This window comes from Dermacentor albipictus, chromosome 6 (assembly GCF_038994185.2).
Source record: "Dermacentor albipictus isolate Rhodes 1998 colony chromosome 6, USDA_Dalb.pri_finalv2, whole genome shotgun sequence".
Classification (NCBI taxonomy): Eukaryota; Metazoa; Arthropoda; class Arachnida; order Ixodida; family Ixodidae; genus Dermacentor; species Dermacentor albipictus.
This window is the reverse complement of record NC_091826.1, coordinates 75433335-75450229: the sequence shown is the minus strand read 5'-3', so window position 1 is coordinate 75450229 and position 16895 is coordinate 75433335. Positions and strand designations below refer to the sequence as shown.

General features: G+C 44.8%; 1 protein-coding gene across 4 annotated transcripts in view; it reads right to left on the bottom strand.

Annotated features, from left to right (window-relative positions):
* Window positions 1-16895, bottom strand: part of LOC135897120 (calcium-activated chloride channel regulator 1-like) — a 255364-nt gene that overhangs the window by 209997 nt on the left and 28472 nt on the right. For 2 of the 4 annotated variants that reach the window (XM_070520850.1, XM_070520852.1), the window contains exon 4: window positions 12036-12211. The exons of 1 other annotated variant lie outside the window; for it this stretch is intronic. In XM_070520850.1, the coding sequence (XP_070376951.1) occupies window positions 12036-12191 (156 nt within the window). In that variant the 5' untranslated portion in view covers window positions 12192-12211. The remainder of the gene's footprint in view (window positions 1-12035; window positions 12212-16895) is intronic. One more of the 4 variants, XM_070520851.1, reaches the window with a different exon arrangement.

Genomic DNA, 16895 nt, shown 5'->3' with positions numbered 1-16895 from the left:
TAGCGCCTGCCGCTCAGATGTTTCGTGGTTGCCTTAGGTTGGCCGTGCATGAGCATGCGCTCTTATGTTTTATGTTTTACTCCCTACGTCATTCGATCAGGCAGTGAGCTGCTTTACCATTTAATGCTGGTAATACAAGGACACCGGTTTTCTTTGTTGAATTGAAATCGATATAAGCAAAATAGTGAACAACACATACACGCACCGCGACTGATAATGCGCGTACACCGCGGCGAATTATGCGCGTCAAATTTTTGCGCCCGAAGACATATTTCTGCCTACAGTAGTTACCGATGCACCGAAAGGCTTCCCTGACGACCTTATATGAACGACCTTATATGGGCTAAATTTCACAAAGTAAGCTTTAAAACATATCTAAATCGTTCCGCAGCACGCGACAGCAATACTTTCAAGCAGCGCCGCGCCGGATCGCCGAAGCCAGAGAGGAGGAAAGGCTCTCCGCGCGCCCTACCCTCCTTGCCCGATGAAACGGTCTATATATGCCAGTGGTGGTATGTGGGCAAGTCTTTCTGGTGAAGCCAATACTTGTGCATTCAAAACGTTTCAATTACCAGCGTAGTGCATCAATGTGTCTACTTGGACAAAATGGAGCTCCAGTGCAGATATCCGAGCATACCTGTCGAGGGCAGCAAATGTGTCTACACTGAAACCACTACCAGCATGTGCGGCAGTTCTATTTCCAGCAGCGGGACTGCACAATAATCAGTAGGGTGCTCTCAAGCTGTTTATCTATGAAGCTCTGCCTGGACTGTGTGCCAAATATTGTTGGACGTGAAAGTGGGGGTGAATTGGTAAACATCAGTGGAACTGTGCCTGGACTTTGTGGCAAATGTTTTTGGATGTGAAAGTGTGAGTGAACTGGCAAAAAATTTGCTATTGCCTACATGTGTTAAACCTTTATTCTAATTCAGAGTGCTTTTTTTTTTACTTTAGGAGACTGGAGATGTGCGCAAAGTGTGACATGTCAGTTTGCTAATTAATGTATTTGCTGGTTTGCAAATTATTCGTTGCAACTCTGTTTTTTGCCGGAGGTACAACTTTGCCTCTTAAAGCGTAAAGGGCTTTTTAGATAAAACACTTACTATTTGTTATGACCATTGCTTCCTTTGTTACACAAATGCATCTTCCAGTGCATTCCAGTTTATTTCCATGTTTATGTAAGTTTCTAATATGAGGCTTGCATGTTCATTTCTCACGTTCTGGAGTGGCAAGATGCAGCATTACTGTCTCATCGTTCGCTGTACTACAGTAGTGTTCACTTGTTGCACTGAATCCCCCGTTTAAGTATTCTGTACTAATTTCACTTTATTGCTTTTTTGTTGTATGGTTATTTTTTCTCGCCATTACCTTCTTTGATATATCCTAAAGGCAATATTTCCAATTTTGCATTGTTCCCATTTTTTTATTTCTGTCACAGGATTGTTTTATGATGGCATGCGGTGGTATTTCTTTTTGTGCTCTTTTCAAGCTTCTAGCTGATTGGTAACATTGCTTGGAGGCAGTTACTATCCGATTCATACTCTTGCATTTTTCAGTCTACTTCTTCCATTCGCTCCGATGTCACTTCTGCATAACTCTAGTCCATCTAATGGCACGTGCACTTTAGTATGATAAATTAGACACTTTAGTACACTCCAGGTTTTCCTGTTTATTTCTTTATGTGTACTTGGAATTTTCTTTATGTGCTAGTGAATGTTCACTTTCGAATTCATTACGAATCCTTTCTGCCACTTTTGTCATTGTTGATGTACTTTTACTTCTATTTGCATTTCTTACACAGTTTGTTCGAACCTTGCCATAGCATTACATTTTAATAAAGTGTTTTCGCTTTGTCACAATGTTCTCATTTCATGCACTCTTGGCATTCATGGCTTGGTCTGCCCACCTGCCAAGACGTGGCCATTTGTTCTTTGCAGGATGTCATTCCCATTGTGGTTGTATGCATCGTAGCTTACTAAAGGCGGTATTAAGGATTTATTATTTCTAGCAGGCTCATTTTCGTGCGACTTGGTAGAGGATGCGCCGGCCATGCGGGGAACAGTGCTTGGCACTGCGCCATGGCTCTTACAGTCAACACCGACGCTTCTACTCATCTGGGGCGCAAATGGAGATCGTTGTTCGAAACGCCCGATCAGTTTCACCTCACGCGATTGACCTAGGCCATGCCCACGGGTGCGGCTGACGACGTCTGCGCGGCATAGGCCAGTCGCGTGAGGCGAAACTAAACGCGTGTTTTGAACAACGATGTCTAATCGCACCCGTCACCCGCAAAAATTAGCTTCAGATGATCGTAAACCTTTCAAGATCGCTTCTAGACCAGCTTTTTGATAACGTCCTAAAAACATTTAGAAATTGGTTACGAATAGTTTTGGCAAAGGGATTACTTGTGTCTTTCCCAATCCTATTTCTAGACCAACTTTTCGAATACGTCTTGCAGACCTGTTCTAGATCGTCTCAAGAAAGTAATTAAGCCGGACATTAGCAGAAATATACGACGTTTTCCCGCCGAAGTTCTCTCATTCGTGTCTTTAACCCGTTTTTATCGTCTTGGATAAACGCTACGAAAACGTTACGTATCTCTTTTGTGCTACCTGGGGGACAAGCTAAAAGTATCTATTAAAACGTTTTTGTGTCGTCTGCCAGGTTCGCTTACTGAAGCCTACTGTAAATAAAAAAAGTACACATATTCCAGATATGTATACACATCTGAGGAACTTATAAGTGAGAGACATCTTGCGAGAGAGAGAGAGAGAACTACTGTAGGGCGAAAAGACTATTTTTCTAATGAGTCCACCTTGAGTGAAATCGTTTCGGTGACGCGAAAGGTACAAAAGGCTATGAACCCTTCATCTTCGGTGGCAAACTACGACCATTTGTGGGAGTTGAAGCAATGATCTTTTGTGGTAATGAAGGGGAAGGTAATGGAGTTAGAGTTAATTAGGCCACTTAAATCCACGATTCTAAGTGGGAGTCGAATCCACGACCTTTGGTCGAAGTCGAACCCTCGGCCATTGGAGGGAATCGAACCCTAGACCTTGAGTGGGAGTCGGACCCACCAGCTTTGGTGGTACTTAACACGAAGTTAATTAAGGCAGGCAATTAAGGCAGCGTTATGTGCGGCACTCGAACACTTAGCCTTTGATGTTAATGAAGAAAAAGTTCATGAGTACTCAGGTAATTAAGATATAGCTAATTAGGCCTTTCGCACCCAGGACGTTGGCTGGCAGTTGAACCCTTGATCTTTGTAATTACAAGGGATGACTAAGCGAAGTACATTAGGCAAATTAACGGGCATGACTAAGGAATTAAGAGGATGAGTAAGAGAATTAAGAGGGATGACTAAGCGAAGTAGACCAAGCGAATTAAAAGGCATGTGCACTCAACGTGTTCACCTTTAAAGCATCGGCACTTGGGCTTTCGCGTTCAAGTCGCCTTAGGGATGATATATTAGACACTGAATTTTTTTCGCATCCATTCGATTAGGAGGGGGCCCTTAGTAAAGTGCCGTCCTGCCGATCAGCTTTTTGCTTGACCCGACTTGGTGTGAGTGTGAAGTCAAATTTTCAGGTCACTCCTGACATAGTTGCGTGTCGATACCCTGCTTTGACGCATGCAGCCCTATAGTGTAGCACTTTATAACTAAGAACACTAAACAAACACGCTTCTTGTGTGTGAGATTTTGGGTGCAAACTCAAGGCTAAAACGCTTCCACACAATTTGATAGCAGAGTTAACTGGAGTCTATCCAACAATTCCCCCCTCCTGCCCCCAAGAACGTCTCTCCACCAAACCACGTTAACCCGCCTCGATAACCAGGTACCATGCCTGACTCCTCATTGGACGGGCGGACTCGGTCGCTGTCGCGTGCGCGTGCCCGAGAGAAATGTGCTGGCTCGCCATGCGCGAGGCGTTGCTGGCGCTCTTTGAATGGCGACGCGATCAGGCGCTTGGAAGGGCACTTCGGGAGAGTGGTCATACCTGGCATGTGGAGAGCTCTCTGCTGCATTATATTCCGTTTTATATATCAGGTGCCTCACTGGTGAGGCTAGAGTTACTTTTTGCGGTGGCTGCGTTCGCCGTTAGAAACAGTTGGGTGTCTTTTGACCGCTTTTTATAAAAATGTTCCTTATATAAGGTCGGTTCTGAATGAAAATAAGAATTTACCCTTAGAAGCAAACAAACCATGCGCTTATTTGGATGCTAACACGTGCTTTCACATCAACTTTCATTTCGTCGTTTTTATTTGCATACCGTCGCGGCGGCCTCACCTGCATGCTCGCGGGAGCAAACACCGCTGGAACCCAGCGAAGCATAGACGGAACGCACGGAGTGATATAATTTGGAGACTGCACTACTTGCGTAGCTTCAACAGTGTTGCACCTGATGTATGAATGCCCCTCCGAAAACGCATCGTCCCTGTGCGTGCGAGATAAATTTTATAAATAGAAGTGCTTTCACTGCACGTCGAATTCATGCCTGCTACGTGTACGACCTTCGCAAGGTTGTGCCGGTTCTATCTTCTTGTCCATGAGGGATTACTTCGTAATTCAGGTCACCCACTCGTCGAATAGTGTCGTAAGGACCAAAACATCGGCGAAGGAGTTTTCACAGTGAGCGACGATGCACTGGTGTCCATACCCACACTTTATCGCCTGGCTGGTACTGAACTGCTCTGCGCTGCAGGTTGTAGTTGTTCGCGGCCCTACGTTGTTGCGTGCGTATACGGAACCATGCCAACTGCCGGGCTTCTTCAGCTCTTTGTAGGAAATCGTTGACGTCGTAGGGGTTGTAGTTGTCATCATCTACTGGTAACGCAGTATCCTATGTGACTGTGACTGTGCGACCACAGGCCAGTTGAAATGCAGTGACCTGAGTTGTCTCTTGTAGAGCCGCATTTTAAGCAAAAGTATCTTAAGGCAAAATTGCGACCCATGTCTAATTTCGAGGTTGACATAGGTGGAGAGCATGTCGGCCAGCGTTTGGTTTAGACGTTCTGTCAGGCTGTTTGTTTGGGGATGGTATGCAGTGCTTTTCCTGTGACTGGTGCAAGTCATCTTCATCAAACGCTGCATCACCTCGGCTGAGAAGGCCGCTCCTCCATTAGTAATCGCAACCATTGGTGCACCATGCCGCAGGGCCATGTTATAAACGAAGAACTTGGCAAGTTCAACTACTGTTCCTCGCTCAAGGCAGCCGGTTTCAACATATCGTGTTAAATAGTCCGTCGCTAAAAAGATCCACCTCTTTCCTGACGATGAGCTTGGGAACCATGCAAGAAGATCTATTCCAACTTGTTGAAATAAAGCCTTCGGTGCGTCTATGGGTTATAAAAGGCCGGCCGGCCTTACGCGTGCTGTTTTGCGCCCTTGATATCAGGCCATGTCCTCACGTAATGCTTAACCGAGCCTAATAATTTATGCCGCAAGCATCCGAGAGAACGTCTGGCGAGACAAATTCTAACACATAAGTGATCCTACGATGGTTAATTATGGAAAGCTTCCGAAATTTTCAGTCGCATTGCTGAGGGCACAGAGTGGAAAAGTTTTTGCTCATTGTGTTCAAAGTTCCTCTTGTGGAGATTATCTCGGACGCAAAATGACGAAAACCCCACACAAACACGCACTGGTATTGGATGTCATGTCCTTCCAGGTGCTTGATGAGTGAAAGCAGTTCTGTGTTGGCCGGCTGCTGCTCGGCGATTTCCGAAGCGTTCAGAACAGTAAGGAACAAGAAATACTATGGGGTCGACTCCACTGGTGAACGAGACAAGCAGTCAGCATCGTTATGTTTTCTCCTAGAGCTGCACACAAGTGTTATGTATTGGTTTCGGTTCCGGTACCAAACTGATTGGCTCTTAGAGGGCACTGTGGCAGTGTTCAGAGGCTATTTTAACGGTGGCTCGCCAAAGATAAGAGTTCTCCACCTCGGTAGCTGCCTGTGTCTGAGTTCTTGATTCAGGCCGCCGTCCCCGCGTTCCCTTAATTCTCAGCGCCCGACGTGTCGTCAGCGCATGTCAGCGCCCGGCGTGACATACCAACAGTAATGTGTTCTCGAAGGCTAAGGCCCCACTTCACTAGTCGCCCGGATGGGTCCTTTAGGCGTGCCAGCCAGCAACGAGAATGGTCATCGCTGACTGCGCGTTACGGCCTACCGTAGAAGTCGAGGTATCGTCGGAACTTGCTGATGGTCCATATGACAGCGAAACACTCCTTTTTTGACGCAGAGTTTTTTGCTGCAGCTTTCGAGAGAGTGCAGCTAGCACACGCTATGACTTTCTCTTCCCCATTTCGCCAATGAACTAAAACCGCGCAGACACCAAGATTGTTTGCACCAGTATGGACTTGTGTGTTCGCCGTCTCACCGAAATGCGTGAAAAGCGACGGGGCTTGCAATCGTTCCTTTAATTCATTGAAGGCAACCTCTTGTACAGTATTAAAGATGAATAGAATGTATTCGTTAGCAAGACCTGTTAGGGGTTCAGGAATTTTTGAGCGCTTTTCTGGAAATCGCCTGTCCCAGACCCAAAAATCACCTTCTTGTCTTCTTGCCAGTCCACTTCGGAAATGGCGCAACGCCAATAGCTTTGTCGGGATCTGGGCGAACACCTTGCGATACGTGACCCAGAAAACAATGTTTTTGGAATCCAAACTGGCATTTTTCCAGTTTAATGGTCATACCTGCCAATCGGATAGCTTGAAACACTAAACGCAGCCTCTGTACATGCTGGTCGTAGGTTGTGGAAAACACCACCATGTCCCCCAGGAAAACTGAGCAGGACTGCCATTCGAGAGCTGGGAGCACACTGTCCGTCATGCGCTGGAATGTCACCGGTGCACAACATAGGTCGAATGGAAGCACTTTGAACTCGTGTAGGCCGTCTGTGATTACGCAATCAGCTTTTTACCGTCTTTCATGAACTTCTATTAGCCAATACCCGCTCTTGAGATCTAATAAAGAGGAAAATTTGCATGTTGTAGCCAATTCAAGGTGTCATAAATGCGCGACAGTGGCTATACATCACGCTTGGTCACGCTGTTAAATTTCTCGTAGTCAATGTTTCTCAATGTTTTGTCCTTTTTTCTCACAAGTACTACGGGCGACGCCCACGCGCTGTTTGACGGCTGAATGACATTGTCCTTAGGATCTCTTGCACCTGACCTTTAGTGATCTCTCATTTATCCGGTGATACTAGGTACGGGTGTTGGTATTCTGGTCTAAGCGCTTTGACTATTACCATACGGTGCTTAACAACTGGTCTGCGCCGTACCTTTGACGAGTTGGAGAAACATTCTGTAAAGTAATTTACGAGCTCTTCCATCATTTTTTCTGGGCGGTCGACAGACTTTGGCTGATTGCAACTGATTTCATGGCGTCATCCGTAGTTTGTGCTGCAGGCGGCCTTGACGCTAAGCTACATACATCTGTGACTTCGGTAGCGCTGTGCAGAAAGGCGATGCCTATACACTTTCCGACATGATGAAATTCACTTCCGAAATTTGTCAGCAATACATTAGCACACCCATTGCGCAGCTTAACAATTCCGCGTGCTGCACAAGTCCCTTTCTTCAACAGTAGCGCGACTTTCACATCCGCTAAGCTTTATGAGTCGGTGAAACCTTAGTTTCTTACGCGAACCAGCGTGCTGCATCGTGGTGGCACGGTTATGTCATCGTTTGTAACCCGCAAGGCAACGGGCTCTGTCTCCGGCGATTTTTTCGTATCTATAGCGGGCTTTGCAGAAGAGAGCACACTAGAGTTCGGCAGAATGATTATGGCACCGTTCGCCAGAAAATGTCCATCCGGGCATTACATACTTTGAACATGCCGATAGTGCGAGAAAATCAGTGACTTAAGCAAAACATAATATTCCGATTCTCGCTGTGCATCTGCCCAGAGGTGTAATGAGTTGCCAGCCACCCGTACATATCTGATATCCACTCCACCGCATCAAAACGTTTTTTTAGTTCCTTTGAAAACGCATAGCTTACAACGCAATAATCAGCACCTGTGTCCACTAAGGCATTCAGTTCACCGCCGTCTATGGTAATACGCAAGTCTGAACAGATGCTTTGTTTACTTATCGTATTCATCCGGTCCTATTCGTCGTTGCTATCGTTAGACGAGATGGAGGACCTTGGCTTTTTCGAACGTCAGGGGCCTTGCATCGACAGGTCACTCGCTTTAGTTTTCCTGATCTGGGCTAAGTGAACAAGACCTTGATGAAATCGAGGCTAGACAGCGTCATATATTCAAGGATCAAAAGACCCCAGATGTTCTCTCTCGCGCTCGCTCTTTCAAGTGCCTGCGCACAAACGGCTGGCGATCCTAGAAGTGAACACCTCGTCCTGTTTTCGCGGCCACGCAAGATTGCTGGCACACGATTTCCCTTGGATGTCCTCCGTTCTTCCACGCTGCATGGACCGACCCTCTTTCTCCACTGCTGTGCTGTTCCGGAGTATTGTGCGCGCGCACGCTGGGGCAACTCCGAGTAAACAAGTAGAGCGCTGGCTCCGCGTAACTTTGTACTGCGGCTGCCTCTTCTCTTAAAAGCAAAACGGTGTGCTCTTTGGTCCCCGTGCGTGAGTGTTGCATCGCCATGTTCGTGGCCAGCCTCCTACAGTTGAAGCAGGCGCTCACGCTATGTTTTGTTCTCTATTGCCGCAATAGTTGAACGGGCATTCTACTATCTCTCAAATGGGCAGAGTGAAAGGAACAATTCACTCTCTCCTTGCTGATGGAGCGAACAATGCATTTCACTCTACAAGACATTTTGCAAGAGTGAAGCAATGAGTTGAAGAGTAACTCGGCTCCTTTACTTCTGCGATACTCATCCTAATTTTTAGAGTGCACGTTAGCTTGCTTTCAGTAATGTATAAAATAGGCACCAAGATAATTTCTAATAGAATCAGGCAAATGCTTGACTTCAGTGAACCAGGAGCTGGCTTCATGATGGATGACCTCCCTGTCGTCAATCAGGTAATTGAGAAATCTGCATAGTACAATCAACTTTTTATATGGCTTTTGTGCATTATTAAAAAAAAAAGCTTTTGATTCAGTACACGTACCAGCGCTCATGGAGGCAACGCGTAATGAAAGATTACATTTATACGTCAATATCTTGGAAAATATGTACAGAGACTCTACAGCTGCCTTACAGCTCCAATATAAATGTGGAAAAATACCTATAAAGAAAGGATCAGGCAAGGAGGCCCAATCTCTCCTGTGTTATTCACTTCATGCTGAGAAGAACTATTGAAGTACTAGACGGGGAAGGCTTAAGAATGAGAATCATTGTAGAATATCTTAAAAACTTTCAGTTTGCAAGCGACACTGCAAGAAATGATTGAGGACGTCAACGAAGAAAGCGTAAGAGTAGGGTTCAAAATTATAATGCAGGCAACCAAGATAATGTTCAGTGGCTTGGCAAGAGAACGAAAATTCAGAATCGCCAATCCGCCTGAAAAGTCTGAACATGAGCACGTTTATCTAGGTCAATTACTCACGGGGGTTTTGATTATGTGAAAAAATCTGTTATATTATAACCTTTTATTATTACGCCGCCATGGAAAGCAAACTGCGGACTCCACTAAGCATTTCATTGCAGTTACACTTGATATCGAATGGGCCGTCATACGCCGGTATTTACCGTTCCACCCGGTGGGGTTGCCATGAAGTGGAATACAAAATATGTGCCTCCCTCTGCCACCCCCGCCACTGGAGCTTCTGTGCTAGTATACAGCCACCCACGCCTCCTCCTTCCCTTCACAATCATCGTAACCTCTAAAGGTCGTCCCTCCTTCTCCGAAAAACATTTCTCGCTGCGCTACTCATCCAAGAAAAACCATGGCGGTGCGATGCTCAACACTCCCGCTAGAAGCTCCTTCCGTTGTAAATCTTCACATATATATGCCAAACTGACAAGTGATAAATTGAAAACAGTCAAACACTATACTTAGGTCCTGAAACCTTAAAAATAGTAGAAGTCTATTTTATGCCTCACAGCCTCAATCGATGACACCTTTCCTTGATGCAGCATTCGAGAGCGGTCTTGGGTATAGCTATTCCTAGTGACAGCTTCCAGGCCCGCTTCGTTACAAAAACACACTGTGTGCTTTAACCGTCGCAACTATTTAAACTCAGTTACCTATAACTTGGACATATTTTAAGACAACCAGAGAAACAAGAATCGGGGGTTACACGTAAATAAAATTATTCATACAAGTTGTCCTTTATTCCAGTGTGCTAGCGTTAAGGTAACATATCTGTAATTATGATTTGTTACGATGGAAGCGACTTTCGATGCTGTGAACACGCTATGCTTCAGTTACATCTTATATTGACCGCACCATCGCACTGCTGCCTTCACTACCACCAGAAAATAATTGCATAAGTGTCCTCATAGCTCCGTTGTATAATTCACTATATGCAATACCGTGTAAAAAACTGCATGCTGATACATTAGGGACACAGTGGTGGAGGTCTCCCGAATACGTTGGACCATCTGGGGCTCCTTGGTGCGTGCCACATACATGGTATACGAATGATCTTGCATTGCAGGGCACTGTAAGGAGAAAGGTGGAGGAGTTGCCTAATCCAACAGGTAACGACCTGCTCAGAAGCGCACGCAGTAGACGCTGAACCACCATGATGAGTTGACGAATAAACACGAAACCTGTGGAGAACGCTTGCATGCAGGCCGCACGAGGGCAGCGCTGAAGCCACGCTCGCAAAGATTGCGCTATAATGATTTGCGTCCAGTGCACCAGCGCGGCGTTTTTACTGCCTCGCTCTCATAGAACATTGGAGGAGAGTGTACGCCCTTCTGATTTTGAGACAGCCATGAACAAGATGTTATGCTGTTTTGTGCAGACATGACTTCATGTAGGTGACTAAAAACAACATATTTATTAAGAAGGTTCCCTGTTTTGAGAACCGATCAGAAATGCCACTGTTTAGCTCAAGGTGGATGCCTGTTTCCAGGGCTAAGGACAGTAGCGACCTTCTGTCAGAACAGCGAGACATCGTCACTGGCGGGGTAATTTACTATGCCGAAATTCGTAAAGCATTTGAGTGGGGCTTACGTGCGTATTGCGCCTAGCAGGGTTAGAGCACGCAGGACACTTCTTTTTATTCGATATCTTCATCCTTGCCCTTTGCAAAAGAACTATAGAATTCAAACTTCCCGTTGAAGGATGCTAGAAATGCCTACGATGTAAGAAAGCGACGTCATTACAGATGACGGAGTCACGTGAGTGTGACGATAATGCAAAATAACAGAGTTGCGCGGCTCAGTCTGTGGCGTGTCACAGTGGTCGTGCACATACCGCAACATCCCGAGAAACATTTCCCACTCGAGTTTGCTCATCCCTATCTCAATGCTTTCGTAAAAGATTACGTTCCCGCGATGTCATCCCTTAGAGCAATGTTACCACGTAGGTAGCAACCGGGTGCCGCAGCTAGGTTATCGCAACACAGCAGCTTTTCTCTGATTTGGTAGCTAGGCGCGACATTGGCTACAGTTTTGATAAGCCATATGATACAAATGCTGTTGCGACGCTCATATAAAGATGAAATTATTTTTCGCACTTTTTGGTACGTTCCGGAAGATATGTAGCTAACCAAAAAACAGGTTGTCATGAACGACATCTAGGTGCAATCACTGTTACCATTCCTTAAGTAGCCGCAACATTTCCTTCCGTCACCATATGCGTGTTGTATGGCCACATTAGGGGCTCAGGTGCATAGCAAACATCAGCGCCGAAATATATACACCACATTCTTACCGTTTTTCTAGTTTATGCGGTGAAACAAAACTACAAGCAAAATCTGCGGGGTCACCAATTTACTTGCTCACGTCGTGGTGTTAATGGCGTGCAGCGGTTGAAGCTTGTTGCTCTGTTTCTCGCCTATAAAACGGCCGTAGCGTGGGGAAGAGAGACGGGTGTGGGGTGTTCTAAAAAGTGGTACAGTAGGTACTCTTCGATTGTTGGAATGGTTTCAGTTCGTGCTAAATACCTTGAGGTTCTCCACAATAGCCTCATCTGGCTGGACGTCATCATGGATGGAGATCAGCATGTCTTTGTAGCCACCGTCGGACTTGTCGATCAGCAGTGCGGCAACGTTCGCGAGTAGGCTCGCAAACGCGAACACTCCAACACTGTGCTTAGCCATGTTCAGGAATTTCTGTGGAGCTAAAGCAATTACGAGATTAGTTAATCGTATAGTTTTAACATGCAAACATCACTAGTAGCTGAGAATGGTTATTTGTAAATTGTATGCGGGGCCTTTTACGTGAATATTTATTCTTTCCTCCCATATAGACAGCGGTTCAGTCCAAACATAAAACGAATTGTGACCTAAATTATGCAAATCAATTAGAATAGGTATGTCTTCTCACAGGAAAGTATTGGGGCATATACTAAGAGAAGGAAGTCAGAAAAACTAGCCCATAGCTTGTACAGCTAGAAACTTTCTGCGATGATTTCAAAGCTATAAATAATACCAGATTTTCTAAGTGCCTGTTTAAGCTATGGTTTATATACAGGGTGTTCTTTTAGCCGCTCCTAATCTTTAAAGTTAGAAAAATATGAATCACGGTAACGTAATGTTTACCATATGAGTGTACGGATAGGCAGCCTCTAGATACAGAAAAATTCACGCAGTAACGCGCGCAATTAGTGAAGTTACGGTCATTTATTTTGTAATTTTCAGCAATGAGTGGCTACAGGAAATGAGTGCTTTGGGGTACGTCTTCGACATTACCTATCGCTACGACAAAATTTTGAATAGCGGATTTCATGTGGGACCTACACGAGCCATTAGTTCCCTAGGCTCTTTGAAAGTGTAAGGGGCTGGAAAAAGAGCGTCTCTGTCGTCGACGTCACTACCCCCCCCCCCCGCCTTTCTTCACGTCTCCAAGGTCACCGTCGGTCCGGCCCGAGAGTAGCGTGGGTTAGGGTCAAGCCGCCCGACCGTTCAGCCCTACCACACACCCATACCACATACGCGACTTACCACGCGACATACCACGCGCCCAAAATGCGAGTGGTATGTCGCAAAATTTGGTGCATGCTCAATCCGCACGAGCGGATTGAGCATGCACCAAATTTTGTTGACCTGTTGGCAGCAGGCAACCGTTAGGCGGAGCAAAGATGTTGAAGGTCGGCAACTACCTTGGACAGCAGATATCGCCTCTGTTACCTAGATTAGGCGCTGGAAGCAGACGACACTGGCACATTTTTGCAGATATGATTTCAGGCTTTCGTGTTACAGTGAAAATGTGACTCAAGGCTGCCACATTCTGTGCTGCAGCCGCATGTGTTGCATTGGCACCGTCATCCTTCTTTGAAACACTGCACAGACATCTTATCTGAGGCACCCCTTAAAGATGTATTCCAGTCGCATCATGTCGGCAACATGCGGCATATTCCCGGACGATTACTCTGAGCGCGCGCTGCCTAGGCTGGTTGAGCAAAACCTCTCGAATTATCCAACGTGCTGCGTTATACGCCACACGAAAGTGATATTGTCGCGGGAAGCGATTCGTCCCAAAGCCCCGTGTTCGGCGCGATGCAGCAGTTTTTGTAGTGCTATTAACAGCTTTCAAGAATGGGGAACACACGCACATCTGTCGCGGAATACGGCTGCGTAGGTCGCCAAGACACATCTATTTACCACGCTGCACGTGTGTGAGGCTCCGAGCACAGCTTGCTGACATGCTTGCATTTGCTTGCTCATGCTTTCTTTGTTTCACTCTGCCAATTTTAAGAAAGTGCTTAAAGCGCTTGAATGCATGAAATGCCCTTTGCTTTTTTACATACATGAAGTCACCATAGATGAAGTCAGGCATCAAGTATGCATATTAAAAATTATTACTTGCTGCTTGCAAACTTCAAAACAAAATATAATGTATGATGATGTTCTCAGTCGTGGATGACGTTCTCACCATGTGCAAAAAGGCTGTGCATAAGTGGTTAACTTGGTACAGCAAGAATCGCAGGTGAAGCAGTGAGTGTACAGTTCATTATCACTAGCATAAAAGCAATATATAGGTATGTATAACGGTGACCTTATGCAGATATGTACTCATGAGATGTTTCAATGAGAATATTTATTTCAACGTAACTAATTTATATTGCTGATAAGAGAGCTGATTTTGAGTGAAATGAAACAATGGTATTCTTTCTTGCCACGCTGGGTGTTCATGCTGTTGCCAGTTTACTACTTATACCTACATAAATTAACATTTCAACAACGTACAAAACATTACCGAAGTGCACAAAATTAAGCAGTATCTTGACAGGCATGCTCCCTCTCTCACCCATGGCAGCAAACAAGGATGATCGACTTCAGACTGATACTGTAAGTATCATACATGCATGTTCTATTTTGGTTGCCCTACATATAAAAAATGAGCTCACACACGATGGACATGATACATGAACTATTGTAGGCTCTACTCAGGTTATTTGAGTTAGTTGGGCGTGGATTGCATGTTGTTTATGTATTTCTGCAGTAATAACCTAGCTAGCTGGTGTAGTCATATTTAGGAATATGAAAAAAAACGCATAGCATAACATAAACAGCTGGCCAACACCTGCATTCATTTAAAAGCAAAGAGAGATTATCAAGTGACTTAGCTTAGCAGTGAGTTCAGCCACCTCTTGTGGCCTGAAAAGGTTGATGTTGTTAGTAGTTCTGTGTTTGTATTTCTTAATTAGTAGGTACTTTAACATGCACATGACAATGAAATGAAGGCTCATATGGCGGAAGACGGGGCCACACTAAAAGTGAGGAAACATTTATTGCCATTTTTTTATTTGCATCACAAACCAGCAAATAGTTGCTTAGGTTCAGTTTCGTGAATAAAGCACAAGGTGTTCTGCGCAAAACTGGAAGATTGTTGTGCTCCATTATCTATCGACTATTCAGGTAGCCAAATGAATGATACCCCATTATCACTGTGAGAGCACAGAAATTTGCAGTCAGGAGGCCGCAATGGTTCAGCCTCTGTGCCAAATGTAAAATTGTTCGAGAAGAAAGCATTCATACTGGTGAATTGGGTATGCATTCACATCTACTATTCGAATCCACACATCACAAGTCATCTTTCATTCCTTGGCACATTGCTCACCATTTTACAGACTGTTTCAGCGCTGTGTGTGTGCCGTAATATAACTCGGCAAATCAAAGCTGTGGTTATTAAATACACTGAAAGCAACTTTGCGTGTGTATTAGATAATAATATGCTCTTACAAATGGGTCAGCTTAGTATTATCAGCTAATTTCTTTGCTAGTGGTTCACTGTTACGCCTGGCCTATACGGTGCCACTGGACAATGCTGTATTCCTGCAGGCACGCTAGAACAGATGGGCTATGCACAAACAGCCTTCTATATCGCACTTAAATTAAGGTTGTGTAGATTCGCTGCAACAATGCGTTTATAGGCATAACTGCCGAGCATTTAAAGAAATGTTTGAAATGTAAGAGTGCACGCTCAGCTTTGCAGGTGTAACATTTTACCTATATAGTGCAAGGACACATTGATGGACAAAAGATACTACGCAAATCCTCGTGATGTGACCTCGAAGTAACAATGCAAGTAGTTTTCTGTAGTATTTAGCCATAAGCATGTGAAGTAATCTGTAAATTCAAAACTGTAATACGTAAACTGAGACACCATAAAAAGCAACATAACACTAAGGTGTATATATTTTGTTGTCACATCAGCTATTTGTGGTGCAGGTCAAGCATGTATACGCGCTATTTGTAGCTGAAAACAGCATGCATAGAGCTCATAATGTTCAATGGACAAGATTTTTAATGTGTCAGACATGCATATGGTACCTTGTCCATTGCTTTGCACACAGGTAGCTATGTTTGGCACAGCTTGTGCCAAACGTAGTACACTCATAGTGGACTACTACATACAAAATCTATTTTGCACTTCTCTTTTGATATTCTACCCTCCGTCACAGAAGTAGAGAGTGCAATTCTTGTTTATGTCAATATTCTAAAGGCAAACAGGTTTTTGGCTTCACAGGTCGCGATCTTCCGCACAGGACCCTTATTGCATGTTCTGAAAGCTTATTCATTGCCAGTGGTATATCTTCTAATGTGAAAATAGTTTGTTTAACGTAGTTTTACCTGTATATTTTTGCACTGACCCACACGTTCTCTGCCCTCCTTGTATATCCCTCCTTCAGTACTGGTATCTATGATGTGCCTTCATTATCGCAGTAAATGTTGTGAAGGCTCTTAATTCATAAAGTAGGAAGCCTATCCAATATACACAAGAAACTTGCAGGAAAGGTTATCACGACAAACCAGCCGAGATGGTGGCAATTTTCTACTTGTTTTGCAGCAGCACAAGTGTTCCCACTTGCACTGCCGAGTGGTTGTGACCGATATGCTTGCGAAGGTTTGGGTCATTCCCATTTCATGGGATGAGGAACTGTTACATAGGTGCAACTTCCTTCTCTGCCTATATCGATGATTTAACTATATGTGGCAGATTTAGCTGTTTGATTATTGGTGTAGCTGAAGTGATGTATCACGCATAGTTTCTGCACACTACCCGATTGGCGAAAAGCATGCAGGAATTGGCCTTTGTGCTATCGGTTCAGTGGTGTGTTTCCACTAAACTGACTGTTGAAGAGGTGGATTTCACTTCATGGAAAGACCCATGTGAAAATGGGCCTAGAACTCATGACGCCAAAGGCAGTCACCATTTGTGACTGACGAACAACACGTGACAGAACGATGAATAGTGTAATTCATCTCACTAGTATACGAAGAATTGCAGCTGCATTCAGTATTTCACTGCTGGTATGCTAAACAAAAACCTTTATATGAGTTGTTTGGATGGCATAATCA